Source organism: Spodoptera frugiperda, chromosome 22 (genome assembly GCF_023101765.2).
Source record: "Spodoptera frugiperda isolate SF20-4 chromosome 22, AGI-APGP_CSIRO_Sfru_2.0, whole genome shotgun sequence".
Lineage (NCBI taxonomy): Eukaryota > Metazoa > Arthropoda > Insecta > Lepidoptera > Noctuidae > Spodoptera > Spodoptera frugiperda.
The window spans coordinates 1,059,057-1,079,472 of NC_064233.1; the positions used below are offsets into that span (position 1 = coordinate 1,059,057).

At 35.2% G+C, this 20,416-nt stretch overlaps 2 protein-coding genes across 3 annotated transcripts in view; both read right to left on the reverse strand.

Annotated features, from left to right (window-relative positions):
* Nucleotides 1-6,534: 6,534 nt before the first annotated feature.
* Nucleotides 6,535-12,934, reverse strand: LOC118280127 (fibrohexamerin). Of its 2 annotated transcripts, none has more exons than XM_050702777.1 (5): nucleotides 12,781-12,934; nucleotides 11,992-12,211; nucleotides 10,931-11,067; nucleotides 10,259-10,369; nucleotides 6,535-6,912 (listed from the first exon to the last, which is right to left on the reverse strand). In XM_050702777.1, exons 1-5 carry the CDS (start codon nucleotides 12,827-12,829, stop codon nucleotides 6,668-6,670), a joined length of 762 nt encoding a protein of 253 aa, XP_050558734.1. In that variant the 5' UTR covers nucleotides 12,830-12,934; the 3' UTR covers nucleotides 6,535-6,667. The 2 variants fall into 2 exon arrangements, with proteins under 2 accessions (XP_050558734.1, XP_050558735.1); XM_050702778.1 differs by lacking the exon at nucleotides 6,535-6,912 and adding an exon at nucleotides 8,746-9,603 and having other exon boundaries at nucleotides 12,781-12,933.
* Nucleotides 12,935-14,885: 1,951 nt separating this feature from the next.
* Nucleotides 14,886-20,416, reverse strand: part of LOC118280010 (talin-1) — a 132,644-nt gene continuing 127,113 nt past the window's right edge. Inside the window, exon 64 of the mRNA XM_050702782.1 lies at nucleotides 14,886-19,750. Coding sequence (XP_050558739.1) covers nucleotides 18,817-19,750 — 934 coding nt within the window. The 3' untranslated portion in view covers nucleotides 14,886-18,816. The remainder of the gene's footprint in view (nucleotides 19,751-20,416) is intronic.

Genomic DNA, 20,416 nt, shown 5'->3' on the forward strand with positions numbered 1-20,416 from the left:
TAGAAAGGAGCGTATTCCTTTTTTAAAAGGTCGGCAACGCAACTGTGACTCCTCTGGTGTTGTATTTGTCCATGAGCGGCGCTAATTGCTTACCATCAGGTCAGCCAGCTCGTTTGCTCCGCAATTCCATAAAGAAACTGACTTCGTAAAACGAGGTTTTGCAATTCTACCGTAAATAAAATGTGTTTGGTAATAGTTAATAAGATCATCAGCTCAAATGCATATGCAAGCACAACTCAAAATATCTACCCTCAAGATGGACAGACGACCTGATAGACAGACTGGTCGCAGACAGCCACTGTATGCAGGGCGCTTCCAACCTCGCGATGCGCAGTCATTGGGGAGGACGTGGTTGATTGCATGATGAAGATGATCTATCTGAAGCCTTTTTCAACCAATTTGGTGTAGGCTTACTTCATTTCTTCCCATTTTAACCTATTTTTGGCATCCAATTTTGTCCCGCCATCTCTTTGATGTGATCTTTTCATCTCATCTGCGGTCTACCAACAGGTCGTTTATGTTTTAAATTTCTCCACTACAGCAGAGCCTCCACAAGTTATGTACAAGTCCTGCCCATTGCCACTTCAGATGAAGATAATCAGTTCCCAGTTTTTCCTACATATAAAAAGTATTGAAAAGTTAAAATGGATAGTATATAACCCGCATTAAATAACTCCAGTTCCAAACGACCAGTCCATTAGGTAAACTAAAAAAAACGCATAATTTTTATACCATTTCGTCCTGTATAATATGTAATGTATATAAAGTGTTATAATCTAGTATATAGTTAGGTCTTAAGCGACCTCTGTGGTTTTGAATGTGCCTATACCCGAGTTGGAAGTTGGCGTGATGTTATATCGTCAATGTAAGCCAGTATTAGATATTGCTACATAGTTTATGCAAGTACTGTACATGCGCCTGATATAAGACTCATATCAATATTGTTTCATAATATCATATCAAAAATTTAATGTATATAGTTATTATTCTTCAAGGTTGAAATAGGAATGATGACGGGGTATGAAAATTTAAAATCTATTTAGTCCGTCTGTTAGGTAATGAAAAAATATTAGACACGTATTTTTTTATTTTGTCATATAAGATAACAATACTTTTAAATAAAACGAATCAAAGTTTAGGAGTGGGAGCAAATACGTCATTTCTACGTATAAAATGTAGCTAGAAGTGACGTCAGGCGATATTTCAAATCGATATATCTTCGAAAGTATTTGTTTCCGTAAGAAAATAAAAGATACGTGTCCAATGTTTTAAAATAATCTACAAGACGGACATTGAAATAAAAATTAGTCATCTACCCTATTGTTGTGTTATATTTAGGGATTTTTGAATAGGGGATGGGACCGAAATTTTATTTTATATTTTTAAATTGGGTTTGTTGTTTTTTCGGGAGTGGTATTTGGAAATTATTAGGTTTAAATAAAATTATTTTACAAAATTAAATACTATTGGCATTCCATTTATTAGCTACATAGTAGCGTAGTCCAAAATATTTGCTCAGAATTGAGATTGAATTGAGATTTTTCAATGAAATTATATTTTTTTATTATCAAAATTGCTCATTTTAATTTAAATTGGCCTTCGAAGGTCTCTGCCTACCCCAAGGAATTTAATGGAACGTAAACATTCTTTTATTGGTTATTTTAAAATTGACATTATGAAGATAGTTATGTTTTATTTTTAATTAAAAAAATGTTAATTATTAATTAATATTAAAATTAAACGAAACAAATAATTAGAAACTTAAAGTATTCAGCTTGTCTTATGAGCGATGACGAAATAAAATAGTTAATTAGGAATTTAAACGGTTTATGGGATTTAAAACTTTAAATTGAACTAACTTAGAGTGTATTGTTGGTTGGAGTGGAGATATTTATTTGAAGCAATAGTTAATTTCCTATAGATTTAGTCTCGCTGGAACAATAATGCAATAATGTTGAACTTCAAACCTTGTTAGTTACTGATATGAAAGTTAATGGAAATCACACTGAAATTAGTATTAGAACTTGAAACAGGATATTTACCATGTTTATGTATGTATGTCTATGAGTTTCCGATATTATTATTTCGGCACTGTTGTAAGCGCCATGATCACGGATGAACTTGCAACATTCTAATCCTAGTGTTAGTGACCATGTCAGTTTAAAAACTTATATCACACTGAAATTGTATACAAATTATACATTAACTGTAGGACTCATTAACATTTAACTTACTTAAACTATTCCTTAGTAACTAGTAATTTTGTTCCGAAAACAATTGCTAAGGACTGGGTTAAGTAACCATTCAATGACTGAGTACGGCGAAAAAAAAACATTTTTAATCAATTTATTAAAAAGAAATACTAGTATTTTGTGTTAGAAAAAAAGAGTTGCGGACACTGCAAGGGTTATCAGGTTTTATGGGAGTCTGGCACTCTCTATTACCTCAACAAAGACAGGAGGGGGTATTGGAAGATTTTCAACCCTGCAAAACCATAGCAGTTGGTCTTGTGTAACCAAATAGTTTGGAGTCAAAAACTATCAAAATCAAGTCTTGACGGAAATGGTCTCAGACCATCATACCATGTTATCGTTGCCCATCATGTTATCGTCATATCAATAACATGTTATCGTCTGTCTGTCTGTCTGTCTATTTTACAATTTTTGTATACATATTGTTGCATGATATCAAATACTTTAGCTTCACATAAATATTTCATAGTGTGATTTTCATTAACTTTAAATAAAAAGTTTATCTACTATAAATAAAATTTAAACAAGTTATTAAAAATGCAAATAATAAATCAATAATTAAAGTTATAGATTATAATTATATATTTAAATATAAATAACGTTTGGTGCCGTATTGTTGATAGGTGTAAGAATATAAGTTTTATTGCAGCTAAAGATTATTAAATAGATACGTTTGTGGGATTGAATAATATTCTATACAGTATGTTAACTAACAGAGGGCGTTCCTGTTAACCCGCAATAGTATAGCATCCATACATGCTAAAAAAATATTACCATTCAAAATTAAATTAAAATATTCACCAAAAATTTTAAATCGATACATAAAAGAAACACTCTATGCACGCGTAGTTGAAGGAAGGCAACGTTGCAATTTATTGCTTATTTTTCTATGCTGATATTTTTATTTTAATCTATTAATGATATAGATTAACGAGTTTAAAGGAACGCCCTCTGTTAGTTAACATACTGTATAATTATGTAGTTTTATTAGAAATTATTTTTGACACTCGATCGAGTAGATATTTAATACTATTATTAAAAGTAATAGAGAAATAAATCTCAATTATAATATGTATTAGGAGTCTTCAAAGTCTCGGTAAAACTTATTGCTCATTGTTTAAACGAATCTCTTGATTATTATATTATATATGTATAATGTATAACATTATTATTTATTTCTTAGATTTAATCTTTAAATGTTGTTACAATTTCAATAATACATGTAGAATTATTAGACACGGTGACCGTCCATACGTTCTTCAGTAATTTATTTTATTTGAACAATATATCTGTATATATTATATCGATTTTTGAAAGGCTAATTGATCTGAGAGACATTTTTTTGCGATATTAAGTTATATACATCATTCGATGGAGAAAATTTCGGTGATTCCGAATATGTATATTGTATATAAATTAATATCTTACGATATTAAAATCTCTTAGATTAGTTAGCCTCTCAACCGTCTATATTATTTTATATTATATTATCCACACTCAATTGTTATTTTTCTTATTATTATGACATAAACTTTAAATACGTAATATGTATATCAATTCTTTAAGATTACATAACATAAAATACATATTTCTTTTTGCTTAACTGTCCTTTAGTAATAAAATAATGAAGTTTTCCTTTTATTATACATGAGTTGTTAAAACATAGTATATTCATATTGTAAAGAGGTTAAAAGTACTAATATGTATAGAATATAGTACATTGTAGGCCGCATCATCACTTACCATCAGGTGAGATAGCGGCCAAACGTCGAACCATTAAACGTAAAAAAGTATCCTTTATTGAAAAACGTTTTATTTTTCAATTTCATATATACAGTATAAAAATCTTTCGTACATATGAGTACAATAACCTTTCAAATTACTGTGTTAAAGAGTTTGTTTTACATATGTCTGTGAATAATTTTTAACGCGGTCACATTAACTCGACGCATCGCTAAAATGCGGGATCCCGCCCCCATTCCCCCTACATTGCCTAAGCTCCCTCAGTACATTGTCAGTACGGCATATAGCAAAATATAACAATATACATGTATAGTTTATTTTTTGTCAACACCAATCGTCAAGTTTATGGGACCGTGATATTGCAATTGTGTAAAACATAATTGAACAATTGTGTGTAAAATATGATTGTCAATGCTATAATTTCTCATTTGGACGGTTTAAGCAATAAAGTGTGCAATTATAGAATATTATTTTGTAATACATAGTTTATATTCTCATTGTAGGGAAACATATACCTAGATGACTTTTATTTTGAAAATCTTTATTAGATAAAAAACAAAGTAATTTTTCTTTTGTATCTCCTTTTTAAATACTTGTTCTTTATAGATATGTCTTATTCCTGATTAAATTAGTCATCTACCCTTGATTATGATGTATTTTTCATTTCTTTATCTAGTATGTTTCTTTAGTTAGTATATATACTTTGTAATAGATTATAATATATAGTATATCTTCAATTATATATAAGAGAAATATCTTTGAATTATTGTTATAACATAGGTCTGTGATAATACCTGTTTGAAGATATATGAAGTAGATTTAAATAAATAATATATTAAAGAGAGGCGACCTGTTTTAATTATACAGCCTGATTTTTTAATCATCAGCCATTTTTTTCTGAGAGTTAGGTATCATTTAAACATGGTTAAAATAAGCATTAAAAGAATCAAATTGACTTTGATTTGGAAAGTCGGTGTTTCTCATTATTGTTTGTTTCTTATTTAACACCGACCTCCGAAATTAAAGTTATTTTGACCATTTTAGTGTTCTTTTTAACAGATTTTCTTCAGTGATGTCTGTAATTTTCTGTTTTTTCTATTTTTTTTTTTTTTAATGGAAAATGTGTAGTTGAAAATGGAAATGGAATGTTTGAATGATACCTAACCCTAACAAATAATTTGGTTGGTAATAAAAAATCAGACTGTTGGTATATATGGAAGGCTTAGTTGTATAGATGTTGGATTGAAGAACTGTTAAAGAAACGCTCAAATTGTATGACATAGATAATAGATATATTTATAACTATATTAGATATATTATATATTGCTCATTAAAACTTCTTTATAATAGGACGTATAATTGAAGAATCTGATATTTGATATATTTAAAAATCTTGACTGCCTCGCTAGTCGAATGGTCGCAAGTGCGACTGCAATGGCGACGGTAATGGCGACGGCAATGGGTCTCGGGTTCGATTCCCGGGTCGAGCAAAGTATTAGTGGACTTTTTTCGGTTTTTCGAAAATTTCTCAGTGGTAGCATAAAGTCTGGAATTGTGCCAAGTATATGGCAATAGGCTCACCCCCTGTTACATGGGAAAAGAGGGTGTACGTTGCAATGCCGTATTTGTAAAGAGTGTTCAAATTAGCTCAAAGAGAATAATGCACTTTTTGGCTTAACTACTGGGCCTATTTCGCTCATTTTTCGTATATTGTCAGCCAAGATGATAGCAAATATGTGGTTTAAATTAAGTCATAAGAGGTTTCCCCATACGGTATAGGTCGCAGACCGTCGCTGTAACCAGGGGCCTTAGTCTGCTATTACAATTGTGTCAGAATGGTCGATCATTGATCAGTGCAAGAGGGACGGAGCTATACAACCTACATAGCTCTGTCTCTCTTGCACTGATCAATCCCTCTTGCAATAAAAACTAGCCCCAGGTTACTTCCAACCTCGCGATGTGTAGTCATTGGGGGGAGGACTGTTGGGGGGGCAGCAAGTGGCTGATGGGATGATGATGATGAACAGGTCGCCTCTTTTTTTTTAATGTAGCACAGAATAAAGTGAGACTTTGAGTGAAGAGTGTCAAGTTTGGAGAGTTGTCATAAATTAGTTTTTCACAGATAATAAAGTTAAGGATGTCGTTGTAAGCTTCGCCTGTCCGTACGCGTAGTTCTAATGTCAAACGATTTTTTTTATAAATAAACGTTTTTAAAACATTTTTGCGTGGTTTTTTTTTTATTATCCTCTCTTGACAAGAATAAGCCAATAAGCCATGTTTACCCTAGTCCCAAAAAGTATAATTTTAATTGCTTTTGCAGCCAAAATCAATACATAATAAATAAAACAAGAAATTTTTTTTCCGCAACACCTGCGCCTGCGTATTGTATGCGTATAATTTTTACAAATTTCTGGTCCTAAAATTGTTTTCATTTTAGCTTTTTATTTAATAATATTTTTTAAGTTAACGTGTTGTAAGAAGAGAATAATGTTCAATGAATTTTGCAACACAGGATCAAATATCAAAAATAAAAAACAAATTCAATTTCATATCAAAAATGTGTTTAATTTTGAACTCAAAACATGTTAACACAAGGTATAAAACCGCTTCAAAGTATATCTGGCTTTTTTAACCCCACAGTGGTGAGTCCTCATAGAGGGGGTACTAGTAGACTAGTGATTACATCCCACCCTGGTATACCGTCTCCCACGAGGGTACGAGGGTTTAGGGAACGGGATTCTCCCGTAGCGCTCGTAGTCATCTCGCCCTGACAGTATATGTGGCCAGCATCCATAGTTGCAGATATAGGAACTGATGAAAATGAACGAGATGGGGAATCCTCTGTAATAGAAGTTCTCTCTCTCGTAGATGTCCAATAGACTTAAATCTTTCGACAGGAACCGTGATGTGCGGTAATCTGGAAGAATATTAAAGGATATTAAATAACGTTGAAAAAGCTTCTACAGGTTTGTGTAAAATAAAATATTTAAAAAAATATTAAATATGGGCAGGCTCGGCTGGAGTGATACCATAGCCGAGCAGAAAACCGACGTGAAACAACGCTTGCGTTGTGTTTCGTTGTGTGAGTGAGGTTACCGGAGGCCCAATTACCCTTTTTCCCAATCTTCCCAATCTTCGATTCCCCAACAACCTTTAAATTCCTAACCCTCAAAAGGCAACGCAATTGTAACGCCTCTGATGTTACAAGTGTCCATGGGCCGCGACGATTGCTCACCATCAGGTGATCCGTCAGATCGATTATCAGTTTATATTATTAAAAAATCTACTTTTGTATTCACTATGCTCCAAAACTGTAATTGCTGACGTTGGTCAAACAGCTGCAAGCTTGAAGTAGAACTTGACTGGACTTGTCTGCCACATGTCAGACGAGCGGTGGGCAAAGCTTACTGAGTAGCCTAGTCAACGTCAATAGACATTTTTTTTTTACATTTAAAGGGTCGACGTTTGGCCGCTATCTCACCTGATGGTAAGTGATGATGCGGCCTACGGTGGAGCACGTCTGCCCATAAGCAACCTATTTACTCGGGCCCTGAAGACACCCAAGTTATACCCATCAGGAAACACAGACTCCGGCAAGGAGTTCCACTCCCTAGCAGTTCGCACAAGGAAGCTTGAAGCGAACATCGTGGCAGGCCCAGAACGAGATGGCGGGATGAACTTGACGTCTGTGAAAAGTATTGGCCACAGAAAGCTCTACGAAGAGATGAGTGGAAGGAGTACTTTGTACTGCAGTGGGACAACTATGGCTAATAGTAATAAGCTAAGTATTAATAATAACATAGTAATATGTTTCTTTATAAAAATATGTATAATGTGCTGTAGGAAAGGCCATGGCAGTGTCGGCGGCGGGTGTCCATGGGCGGCGCTGATCGCTTACCATCAGGTGACTCGTCTGCATATTTGTCACCTAAAAAAAGACTGGCGGATATTGACTCAGCTGTATTCAATTCGGCTAGTGGTTCAGTCGTTATATTGCAAAATGCCCCTGGTTTTGTAAACGGCTAGCTGTCATGTAAAACGGCAGGTTTTACAATCCTCTTAGCTTACAGCTTGCCCCCTATTACATGGGACTTATAACTGGTGAAAAGTGGGTGTTACAATGTATATGTATGTGCACCTCCGCTACGTTGGTAGGTGGTAAATAGGTTGGCAGGTTGTTGTCACCTTCTGTGAAACTGTTATGCTTCAGAAGAAAACTGCAGAGGGAGACCGAGACAGGTTGAAGATAAAGGTTCGTTGTGTGAGTGAGGTTACCAGAGGCCTTGTTACCTTCCCAATCTTCCTTATCCTCGATTCCCCAAAAATCTTTAATTCCTAACTCCCAAATGATTGCTTAACCATCAAATGATCCATCTGCTCGATTACCAGCTTATACCATAAAATAGGCGGCGTGATACGAATCGCCGTAGAATTTAACACCGAAAGATAGGACGTGGTAATATAAAATTAGTGTCTCTGATGAGTTCGTTCACTCGAGTATTTAGTGACCCTCTTGTTTTCAGAGGAGTGTGTGATTTTAGTCGGTAGGAGTCCGACATAACCTGCTGTCTGACGCACATCGTAAGACATAAGAAAGCCAGGTGGAAACGCACACATTAAAAAACAATGCTAGATAGATACAGTGTATTCTGTGACGCAGTGTCGCGTTATCGCATAGTATGCGTAGACGGTGCTATGAGTTGGTCTGAAGAAGGTTAAGTTAGGGTTGGTAAATAAAAATGCATGTAAAAATTTGTGTAAGTATTTGTTTTGAGTAAGTGAAAATATAAATTAATATAGTTTTATTACTTCAATTTAAGACTTACGTATACCTACATAATAATAATTTTAGCTACTATTCTGAACTTTATTTTAATCTAAAGTTACACCCCATTACAACAATCTAAATGTTAAGTAGTAGATTTGTCAACAACAGATAGAAGTTTAAAAACACATCAACCATCAAGAAAAAATATAATACTTGCTTCTGCCAGGGGCTTCACTCACGTTCCCGTTAAATAAAAAGTAGCCTTTGTGTTTTTCTATACTGTAATCTAACCCTGTTCGAAATAGGTATCATCTCAATCCTTTCAGTCGTTTTGACGTGAAGGAGTAACAAACAAACTTACAATCCCATTTATCATATCGCACCCTTAGAATGAAAGTAAGTCACAACTTAAAATTTCTGTTACATTCGATTTTCTAATAAACTCGCGTTATAAAATATACTTCTACAACCAAAGAACTAATCCATAAATCTAGTAAAAATCAATCGTATGTCATGGAATACGGAAGAGATACTAAAATGTATTCAATACTATAATTTTTTAAGACTTTCTGGCTCATTTCCCACAACTTGCAGTTTTTGGATTCGGTCACTTTCATTCTAAGGGGTGGATATTGTAATAAGATGTGCTATGTGGTACTTGATTACAAATGTAGTTTCAAACGGCGGTGGAATGATGTAATGGCTGTTTGCAGTTGTAGTAACAAGTGGTGGCGTCGATGTATACTTTGGCGAGGAGGTCTCCTGTGTAGTAGAATGCTTCTCTTTCGAATATATTCAGCGCCGTCAGGTCGCGAGTCAAAAACTTTTCTGTTGGTCTGTCTGTAAATAAATGTGGTGTTTAGTTGGTTTTTCATGTGAAATTATGAATGTTAACTAAAAAAACACGATTTATTCACGTAAATTAATGGAGAAAAGCTCTACTAATTTCGAGTCATAGAGGGACTCTTCATCATGCGCAGACGCGACGACGTCACGCAGCCTTCTCGCTCTCGAAACTAGTAGAGCTTTTCTGTATTAATGTACCTACAGTAAACCGATTTTTAGTTAGTCTAGTATGTCTCACGATAGTTATTATAAAAATTATGAATGTCGTTATGTGGTATGGGCGGATGTATTTGATGACAGTCGTTTCTTGTAAAATACTGATGATATGTTTAGATGACTCTGAACCGATGACCGTTGGGGTAAACGTGTTCTAGAGGGAGACCGCGTCTAGGCAAGGGTAGTGGAGTGATGATACCCGCAAGGTGGCTGGTAGTGGTTGCATGCGTAGACCTGAAGTTCGACCTTAGTTGCGTGCCATTGCAAAGGCATATGTCCAGCAGTAGATAGAAAGGGTGAAGATGATGATGATGAGGAGAGGTAATGTGTAAGTATTTGTCAGTGAATTTCTCCGTCGGGATTTTGATAAACCCTTCTCTTAGAAGACAGCAGTGGACTTATTCCTGATGATGCTGATGTCAAGCAGGTATACCTTTAGGATCGATGTGCATGATGGGCAGCGTGACGACGTCGGTGAACGCGTGCGAGGTGCACAGGTCCATGTTGGTGCTCTTGGGCAGGTTCACCGTGATGTGGATCAACGCTGCGGGTGGAGGAACAAATTTAAGATAAGGTTAGTCTCAGCTTCGGATTCAATTCCCATGTCGTATAAAATTTGGTGACAATGCATTATTTTTATGGTATCATAAGTATTTTTGGCAGTAGGATACCCTTCTCAATGTTCCCAATCCCCGATTTCTCAACAACCCTTAAATTTCTAACCCCCAAAAGGCCGGCAACGTACTTATAATACCTTTGGTGGCGGCGGCGATTGCTTTCCAACACGTGATACGTCTGCTCGTTTACCGACTTATACCATAAAAATTAGGTATATCATTAGTCAGGATTAGTCGTTAGAATATTATGTCTTGACTGTCATTTCATTCGTTGCGTGACTTTTTAGGTTTTACACAGCAGGTAAGTGGTAAGTACCTTCTTTGAGGCTGGAGAGACGGGCAGGAAAAGCCATGGAAAATTTTGCTCCGTCAAACAAAAAGAAATAAGGGAGCCTCCCAATCAAATTTTTATACGGGGCTCTGCCAAGGCACGCTACGCCACCACTACTTATTCTCGGTCGGCCTCCCTGTAAACATATGATACTCACGGTAAGTAGCGTGTATGTGGTAGTTGTAGGAAGTGTCTTCCTGGAAGGTCCGGTGCTGGATGAGCACTCGGTCGGACTCCAGCTCCAGGTTCCGGCATGTCATACCCAGCACCGCGACCTTCGTTACCGTGTTGTAGCTGCAAATGTGTTGCAGGATTTACGGGCGAGTTCATAGCTTTCTAGTAACGTCTTTTATCCCCGAAGGGGTAGGATAGAGGTGCACATTAAGGCACGTTAATGGCATTGTACAATGTGTGTTATTTATATTTGTTGCCATTTGTGTAATAAGTCCCATGTAATAGGAGGTGAGCCTATTGCCATATACTGGGTACAATTCCAAACTCCGTGCTACTACTGAGATTTTTTTCGAAAAACCGAAAATACCCCGACAATACTTTGCTCGACCCGGGAATCGACTCTTGTAAGTAACGTAATAATCGCCTTTGACCCAACATACAATTCATTAGGTATAATCGTTGGATCGGACCAACAGCAGGGCAAAGAATCCCAAGCCCTATGTCTATATACCTACGCAGTTTCTTTAAGTAGAACTCTTCGAAAATTACCTATCCTTATTTAATTGCCCTCTCTATTCTCCTCTCTTTTCTATATAAGATACCAGCACGCACGGCAAGGCCGGCAACGCACCGGTGACTCCTCTGGTGTTGCGGGTGCCAATAGGCGGCGCTGATTGCTTACCATCAGGTGACCAGACTGCTCGGTTGCCGCCTATTCCATAAAAAAATATATTTGGAGTTCCGAAATACCTAATCTAAAAGTTATTTACATAGCTCATCATAATGGCAGTACGATTAAACAAGTTTAAGAATAAAATAACTGCACGGTTGGCGCGGTGGCTGGGCAACTGGCTGCCGTGCAACGTGTAGCGGGTTCCATTCCTGCACAGAGCAACTCTTTGTGTGATCCACAAATTGTTGTTTCGGGTCTTGGTGTCATGTGCATGTGAACTTGTATGTTTGTAAACGCATCCACGACACAGGAGAAAATCCTAGTGTGGGGCAACGTTTAAAAAAATGATTAAAACATGAAAATAAACTTACAAAAACCTCGAAATTCTACACTTGTCATGGTTCCTGACGATCAGACCCCTGTCTATATACGAGCAGTTGAAGTATGCAGTCTCGAAGTGGAACTCGGAGACGTTGTACTGGTTGGCGATGAAGCCCATCACGTTTGTGTCGCAGCCGGAGTTCGAAGCTAGCACCTTGCTGATACACTGGTGTGATAGCCGAGGGCACGGGTAGATTATTTCTGCTTGTACTGTAGTGGATAATTTATTAGTTTAGACAGTTATCTATAATATAAAAATTAAGTCGGGTTTTCCTTCCTGACGCTATAACTCCAGAACACACGAAGCGATTTCTACGGTTTTGATTCGATTTTCATTCGTTGGAAAGGTCTCGGGCTCCGTGAGATTTATAGCAAAAAATATTCACGAAAAATTTAAGAGAAAAACAGGGAAAAACTTTGGTGGCGAAACGGAGTTCGCCGGGTTTGCTAGTTTTTCATGACTTGAATAATTATATCCTCTTTTTGATTTGAAGAAGGAAAATCATCCAATATCTTCTCCCGCCTTGGGTGAAGCAAGAGGGAGTGTCAGACTCTTACTGACTAAAAACCACCCCGTTCCTACTCCTGCTCTTAGAGCTGGAGCCCCATTAATAAGCTAGATAATCTGCAGCTCCGGAAATTATCTCCTCTGCCTTTGGTGTTGCGGGTGGCATTAATTACTAATCACTTGATATCTGCTTGTTTATTTAGGTAAGATCCCATAAGAAACCGCTGATAGAAGGCAGTATTCAATAATATAAATAAAAATCTTCCATTACCTGCCGAAAAGGCGACAGCCAGGAACACAACGACAATTTCCTTCGCCATCTTGGTGAGACAATGAGACGTGCCAGCACACCGCGAGGTAACCACGGAATAGTCTGGAGGACCCGCCGTGGTAACTTATTTATTATTTAACCAACAAGTTTGTACAATGGAATAATCACTCAGTTTGCACAGCTGGGCCCAATACAGCGTATTGTTGTAATCAAATTACTGTTGGAATAATATGGTTTATGGTGAACGATTTGGCTTGTCTGTTTGTCTGTCTGGACATTATTTAGAGAGGAATTTTTAAGAGATTATGTCTAACTTAATAAGAGGGTAATAAAGCTAAATAGGAGGCGTTAAAATAAAAACTCATTCATAGAGACTTACTTTATTTTATTGAACTGTGTGATAATATATATTCAACTTGATATCTGGACTGTTAGTCGGCTTTCGAGTTTGTAATTTTTGTTCTCTATGTTTTGCACAGAAATCCAAATTCTTCCGCAGTTCTGCAGCCCTCACTGGCGACTGAAGTATAGGTAGTTTCCCTAATGTTGTGATTATTCCATCAGGATCTTCCTTTCCCAGAAATTGATCTTTAGGTGTCTTATTCCTGACTTTGGTTCATAATATTTTTTAATAAATATGGAGGATCCTCCGACCAGGCGAGGTGATCATGTCCGCTAGCTTTCTACCCAACTGTTGTTCGTTGGAATTTTCTATCGATGTTTATTTCCATGTAAACTTTACCTAAATATTTTATCCATTATAATAAATCGCATTATCATAAATACTTACCTAATTTAGTTTTAAATTGTACAATACTTTGGCTACAAGCGTAAATTTAATAAATCTGCGTCACTCCGGAATGAGACCAAATTCTCAACAAATATTGACACAGACTACTTCGCCATTCATTCAATGTTTGTTTTGTTAATAAATAAATTATAATTTTCCAATAATTCGGAGCAGCTGTACGCACGTAGCTATTTACTATGCTCGAGGTATTACGATCTCAGAATTTTGTAGAAAAATTTCAATTACCTATAGGTACGTACTTGGGTATTCTATTCTTATTTAAATCTTTGTTACATAACATATTGATGGATTTCATAATATTTATCTCATACTTAACAAATGAATCATTAAATACAAATTCAATACTTCCCTTTTGTAAAACAATAACTGAAGTTCTGCTTTTGAGCTTTTCTCAAGATTATTTTAAGGAAAAAAGGACACATAGTTAGCTATTAAAATTTTCTAAATTTTGCCTGAGTTCCATTAAAAATTATCCATATTTATATTTTAATAATTATGTGCATTTCGTTAAACAGACAATGAATACATCTGCAATTTTAAACAATACATTCCTAATTGATTATTTTTCCTAACATACAATACAAAATTATAAAACATGCATTATTTTTATAAGCTGTGAATAAAATATTAATTTTGTATGAAGTCTAGACAATACTTTGTTAAACATTGTCTGGTTCCCTGGCATACGTAGATAATGCAATCAGGGAAAATGCACTGCGTCACTGAATGTGGAAAATGATTGTTCTAGTACCTATCTATTAAACTATGGAACTGCAACGTGGTCTCTCACTGTGGGCCTTATAAAGAAGCTCAAAGGTCGCTCAGCGTGCTATGGAAAGGCTCGGAGAAGTCATCGACATAGCCCAGTGGATAAGCAAGCTGAGGTGGCAGATGGCAGGGTATATAGCGTTCGTTGCGAAAGGTTCTCGAGTGAAGATTGCGTCTTGGCAAGCGCAGCGTAGGACGTCCTTATGGCTGCTATAATAATGATTTATTTATCCTATATGATTCGTATACTTTACTGTTAAGGAATAATTAAGGATTTTTAAAATTATAAATTATAAATTGACACTGATGCAAATCAGAATGCCTGAATAATGTAGATATTTGTGGCAAGGTAGATTATACGTAGTAGATCCTAAATTCATTAATCGTTTTCGACTATACCATGCATGACATTATGTCTATGTATTACTTGTCATAGTTCTAGACACTGGAATCATCTTAAATCTCCTGTATCTCATTCCAATAGGGTATAAAATAATATCTACGTTAAAATAAAACACATTTCAAATATTAGTTACATGTTTATTACACCGATACGACCCATACATGCTGCTTACTCTAGCTACCGTATAACATAACATTACATTAACAAACGATACCAAAGCGACTTTAAATAACATAACATATTAGTTACATTTGGTTTTAAGAGATTTATTACTCATGTACTCAAAAAGACTTAGTATAAGTATCAAAACTAGTTATTATAGTATCATTAATATATTACTTATTATAGAGAAGTTTTAAAATTATTTGTCGCTGTTTCAAACACTTAAAGTTATTTAGTAAGTAAGAAAATAAAAGATAGATTCAGTAGGTATTGTTATACTAAATTGTACGCTTTGTAACGAAGCCATATCTTTTGTAACTCAGTCGGCTGTAGACAACCAATGGTTGCTGTCTCTGTACTGAATCTTTCTTTATTTTTTTACCTACATACTAAATAATTAGAATATCATAATTTTGTGAATATCTGATTTCTTAAAACTGAAATCAGATTAGTTTTTTCGTATCAATAACAATTTTAGTATTCCTAAAATGTCGGATTTCTTAACAAAATTCAACATATAGGAAATTATATGAAAATGTATATTTCCTGAAACTCTAAGCGCTTGAAACAGCGTCTTACAGTAGGAGTATAGATTTATAGAATAATAATAATTATTAAAATTAATAAGACACGATTTAGCCTGACACGAACATTCGCCCGTGTTACTACGCACGCAATATTAATAGTAAATGTAATAATAGTAATAAAATATGGCTTTCTACGTCACTTACATTAAAAATGTGGTAATTACATGTTCCAAAAGTTTGTTAAAACGTTGTACCGGCATTATACGAGCTACGATTATAAAATATACATTATATATGCTAACTCTACATATTTATAAGTCATATATATATGTAAAACTACTAGAATTGGTGTTATGTTACCTTCAGTGGACGAATCGCTTCCGCGGGCATCTATACTACGAGTACACAGTATACAAATATACACGAGGCGAGAATCGAACCCAGACCGTACATTGTCTGTGTTCTATATAGAAAAAGCTGCGAATTACATAAGGCACGTGTATGACATAAATTAATATATTTTACCAACTGACAATTCATCTTAGTCTGCACTTTGCTAGCGACACATAGAAAATATAATTATAAGTGTATATTATTAATCTTAATATATATTATAAATAATTTCACGACACTTCTCCCGTCGACACCGCGACTACACTATAAAACAAAAACAATAAAAATATAATTATCTGTTTGTTTGTTTGTTTAAATGCGTTATTGTTAAGCTGCGTTATTTAGTACATTAGTAGGTATACGAATATCATCTACACATTTTAAATATATTTTTTAGTATATTTTCAAAATAATTGCACCATTTGATCACTGTTTTTAAGACGTTCTGTTATATCTACTATATTTGTAATAACTTCTTTAGTTGTAATTTCGAAGTTATAAGTAATTTAGTTATAAGTAAGTTTAATAATTTACAGAACGTCATTTACAGGGTGTAAACGGAACGCTCCCGAAAAACGCCATTTTTTTTTTAGTTTTTATAATTTTAATCGTTTTTGTTTTCATGTTATTCATGCAACATCAGCTTTAAGGTAAGCGTCTACAGGCCCGCATCGGACGCATCGCACGCAACGGATTTTAGTTTGTCTTGTATAGAAACTCATACAACTGCGTCCACTGATCCGCATCGTACGGACCGCATCATCGGCAATGCCTACATGCGATGCGTACTGATGACGTCATACGGCATGCGTACGATGCGGGCCTGTGGACGCTTACCTTTAAGCAGTTGATTACAACTATTATTACATTAAATAAACATTAAATTGTTTAATACTCGATTTTTTACCATCCCCTGTTTGCGGCGTTTGGGAGCGTCACGTTTACACCCTATAGCCCAGTTAGTTTAGTAAAATTTTCAATAAAAATGTATTGTATATCAACAATAATAAATAGGTATTTTCATTTATAAAGTAAAATATTTTCTGTATAATGGCACATTCGTTATATCATTGTACAGGGCTGCATTAGTTACCTGAACTGGGTAGTTTCATAAACTTTATTTCAATGTCCGTCTTGTAGATTATTTTAAAACATTAGACACGTATTTTTTTCTTTTCTTACAAAATTAAATACTTTCGACGATACATTGATTTGAAATATCGTGTGACGTCACGATTTACTACATTTTATAGGGTAACGTGACGTAACGACCTCCCACTCCTAAACTTTGATTCGTTTTATCTAAGTATTGTAATCTTATATGACAAAATAAAGAAATACGTGTCTAATATTTTTTCATTACCTAATTGACGGACTAAATAGATTTTTAATTTCCATACCCTGTCAACTACCCTATTATATTAAATTTTTATCAGTTCAACATGTTTAAATAGATTTGTAACTTAAATATTTTAGCAATAGTACTGAAAATCTGTATTTTTTTTATAATATAGTAAAAATAATCTTGATAGCTGCTTTTTTCGAGTAGTATATGTTATGCAGCCCTTGTGTATATAATGAGAAGGCACGTAATATATAAATAAACATATAATACTTATAGTAATGGCACTCTCGGTTGCAAGAAGGCATCGAATATAAGGACCCCGTGGGGCTAGCACTTTGTGAGGTGTGGGCTTGTTGTCCACTAGTGGGACTTGGGTTTAGTGATGTTAAAGTTTTTTAGTGTATTTTGTCATAAAATATTTTGTTTTTTAGTATTTTATTGTATTCATTTTCTGTATTTTCATAAGTGTAAAAACTGGTCTGCCAAAAAATGAAAAGTTCTAAAAAATGGTCATGTAGATTATTTATATAAAAATGATTTTACTTTTGAAATTGTTTTTTTTTTTTTTTATGAAATACCGGTAAACGAGCAGACGTATCACCTGATGGTAAGCAATCGCCAGAGGCGTTACAAGTGCGATGCCGGCCTTTTGGGTTTTCTACTAGACATACTATTTAACACATTGAACGCCGTGGTGGTCATCGGTGACCGACGTTAGCGGAGGATTTGCCTTCAACAGTTTTCTATTGGCAGTCAAAGACTTAAAAGTGTAAATCATCGATTTTTTTTTTGGTGTAAAATACTGAATTTCATTATTAAAATGTATACTATTATAAAACTTTTCAAGACTTATGTAATTTTTTTTTAATATCTTTACTATCACTAAACCCCAGTCCATAAAAACCAACAATAAATAACAATTAATAATTGAATTTGTCATCTCTAAGGCTGGCTAAGACACACTCAGTAATATTTAAATTAGCACCTTAACTTTAATATATCTCTTATTACAACGTACTATAGTTCATTTTCCGTTAGTATTTATAGCTCTTTCAATAAATATTTGTGTTAGATCAAAAACAACACATTTTAAATTTTAATATACATTTTTGTTATTTTTTAAAACATTTTTCTTTACAAATTTGTTTGTTTGACATATATTTTGACTTTTTACTTTTTACCGTTGATGAGATTCGAACGGACGGACTTTCGGTCGCCCGCCAACATATCCTTTCGAGACCTGTTATACCCTGTTCATAATCAAAAATGGAGAAAAAAGTGAAAATATGTGTCAAACAATTTTTTAAGAATTTTTAGAAAACGATCAATTTACAAAACTACAAATATTATTAATAATTAATTAATAAATAATTTTCCAAAGTACTTTTCAAAAACGTGCATAGTCCTTTTTATAATTCAACACTTAAGCTACGACATACGGTAAAAAGTAAAAACCTCGAACACACTAAATAAAATTTCGAAGTTTTTTACCGCGGTAAAAACAACAATTTTACCGCGGTAAAAAACGGTAAAGTAAAAAAAAATCACATGAGAGTTTACACTAGATTATTTTTCGAGGTTTTTCTCTGGCAGTAAGGAAGCATTTCACATGAAAATTGGACAGACCTTAGAAATTGCCAAATTTCTTGGTGATGGTGGACGATGACTCCGACTTGTGTGAGCTGGTCATCACCGACTTCCTCTCGATGGTCTCCGAAGTAATCGTCTGCTTCGAGAACTTCTTGTCCAGAGAATCGATCTCCTTCACCAAATCCGATGGCTTTTTCACTTTAGTAACATTAGTCGTGGTTTGGTAGTCAGAAGATTGGAACTCTGAGGGTCTCATGAAAGACCGGCTGGTATCCGAACTCATTTTCGACTCTAAGGTGTTGAAGCGAGAGTCCAAAGTGCTGTATTTGGAGTCATTATCGAATGACTTGGATAGTTCATCGATGCCATCAAGCCTGATAGGTTCATACTTCGTACTAGTCGTGGTAAGGTTCACTGGGGACGAACTGTAGATTTTGGTGGTGGTGATTTTCTGCGTACCGTTTGGTATTTCTTTTACCTCTGTCGTGGTTTCCTCCATGTAGTTCGGACCGCCATAACTAGTGCTTTCTTTGTACGGAGACGCGATCCTGTCATAGTCTGGAGTAGCTGCCTTCACCAGCTCAGTAGACCGATCAAATTTAGGCGTGGAAGCGAAGGGAGATTTGACTTCTTCGCGAAATTCTGTCTTACTGTACTCAGTTTTAGGATATGACTGGTAGGACTCGCTGTGGACTTTAAATTCAGAGTGCTTCATACCTCCAGGGATGGCTTCTGTGGACTTCTGGTGTTCAGAGAAGGTTTGTCCTACACCATCGAAAGGTTTCTTCAAGGTTGAGTAGATGGGTTCTTTGTCATCGAATTTGAGTTCTCTGGCGTTGAATTTTGGGCTGAGGGGAGTCTTAGGAGGTTCATAGCCGTACTTTTGTTCCTTGTAGTCGTAGAGTGTTTCCTGGCGTTCTGTTGTTGTCTCGTGTAGGGGGCGCGGGGTGTCGTACAGCCGAGTCTCGTAGCTGCAAAGTTATATTAGTCGGTTAGAGGGGGATTAGGTGGTTTAAAGTCAGCTTTGTGATGTTTATGGAGTCAAAATTTACTTTTACTGCAATTTTTTTTAAGTATTTTTACCCATAAACAGCACAGAAGCTTAATAAATTAATGATCCCCCAATTAGAACCCCTCCTAATTATAACCATGTAACGTATAGTTGGAACATAGATATTAGATTGAACCAGAGTTGGCGGGAGTGATAGTTGTAGCCCAATGGTTAGGAAACCAACACCATGCCATGCCAGAAGGTAACCAAGAAGAATTAGTTCACAAGTACCATTAATTAGAACAGTATTAATTAGTAATCTTCTATTTTTGGCAATCGATTTGGTAATTCTCTTTATTATTAGTAAAAACATTGATTTAGTTAGCCACAGATATTATGTTTAAAAAGGACATTTTACCATTCATTCATTCATACATCATCATCCAATTTCCATTCAATACTAAACATATGCCTCTCCTATAACTTAATACTCTAAATAACAAAAAAAACCCAAGTAATTCATTCATTCACTCACTCACTCACTCATTCAGTCAGTCAATCTTTATCATTCGTTCAAATTTCCGTTTCCCAATCAGTGATGGTGTTTGGTGCTAAATTAGCACAATGTGCCTCCCATACCTATCCC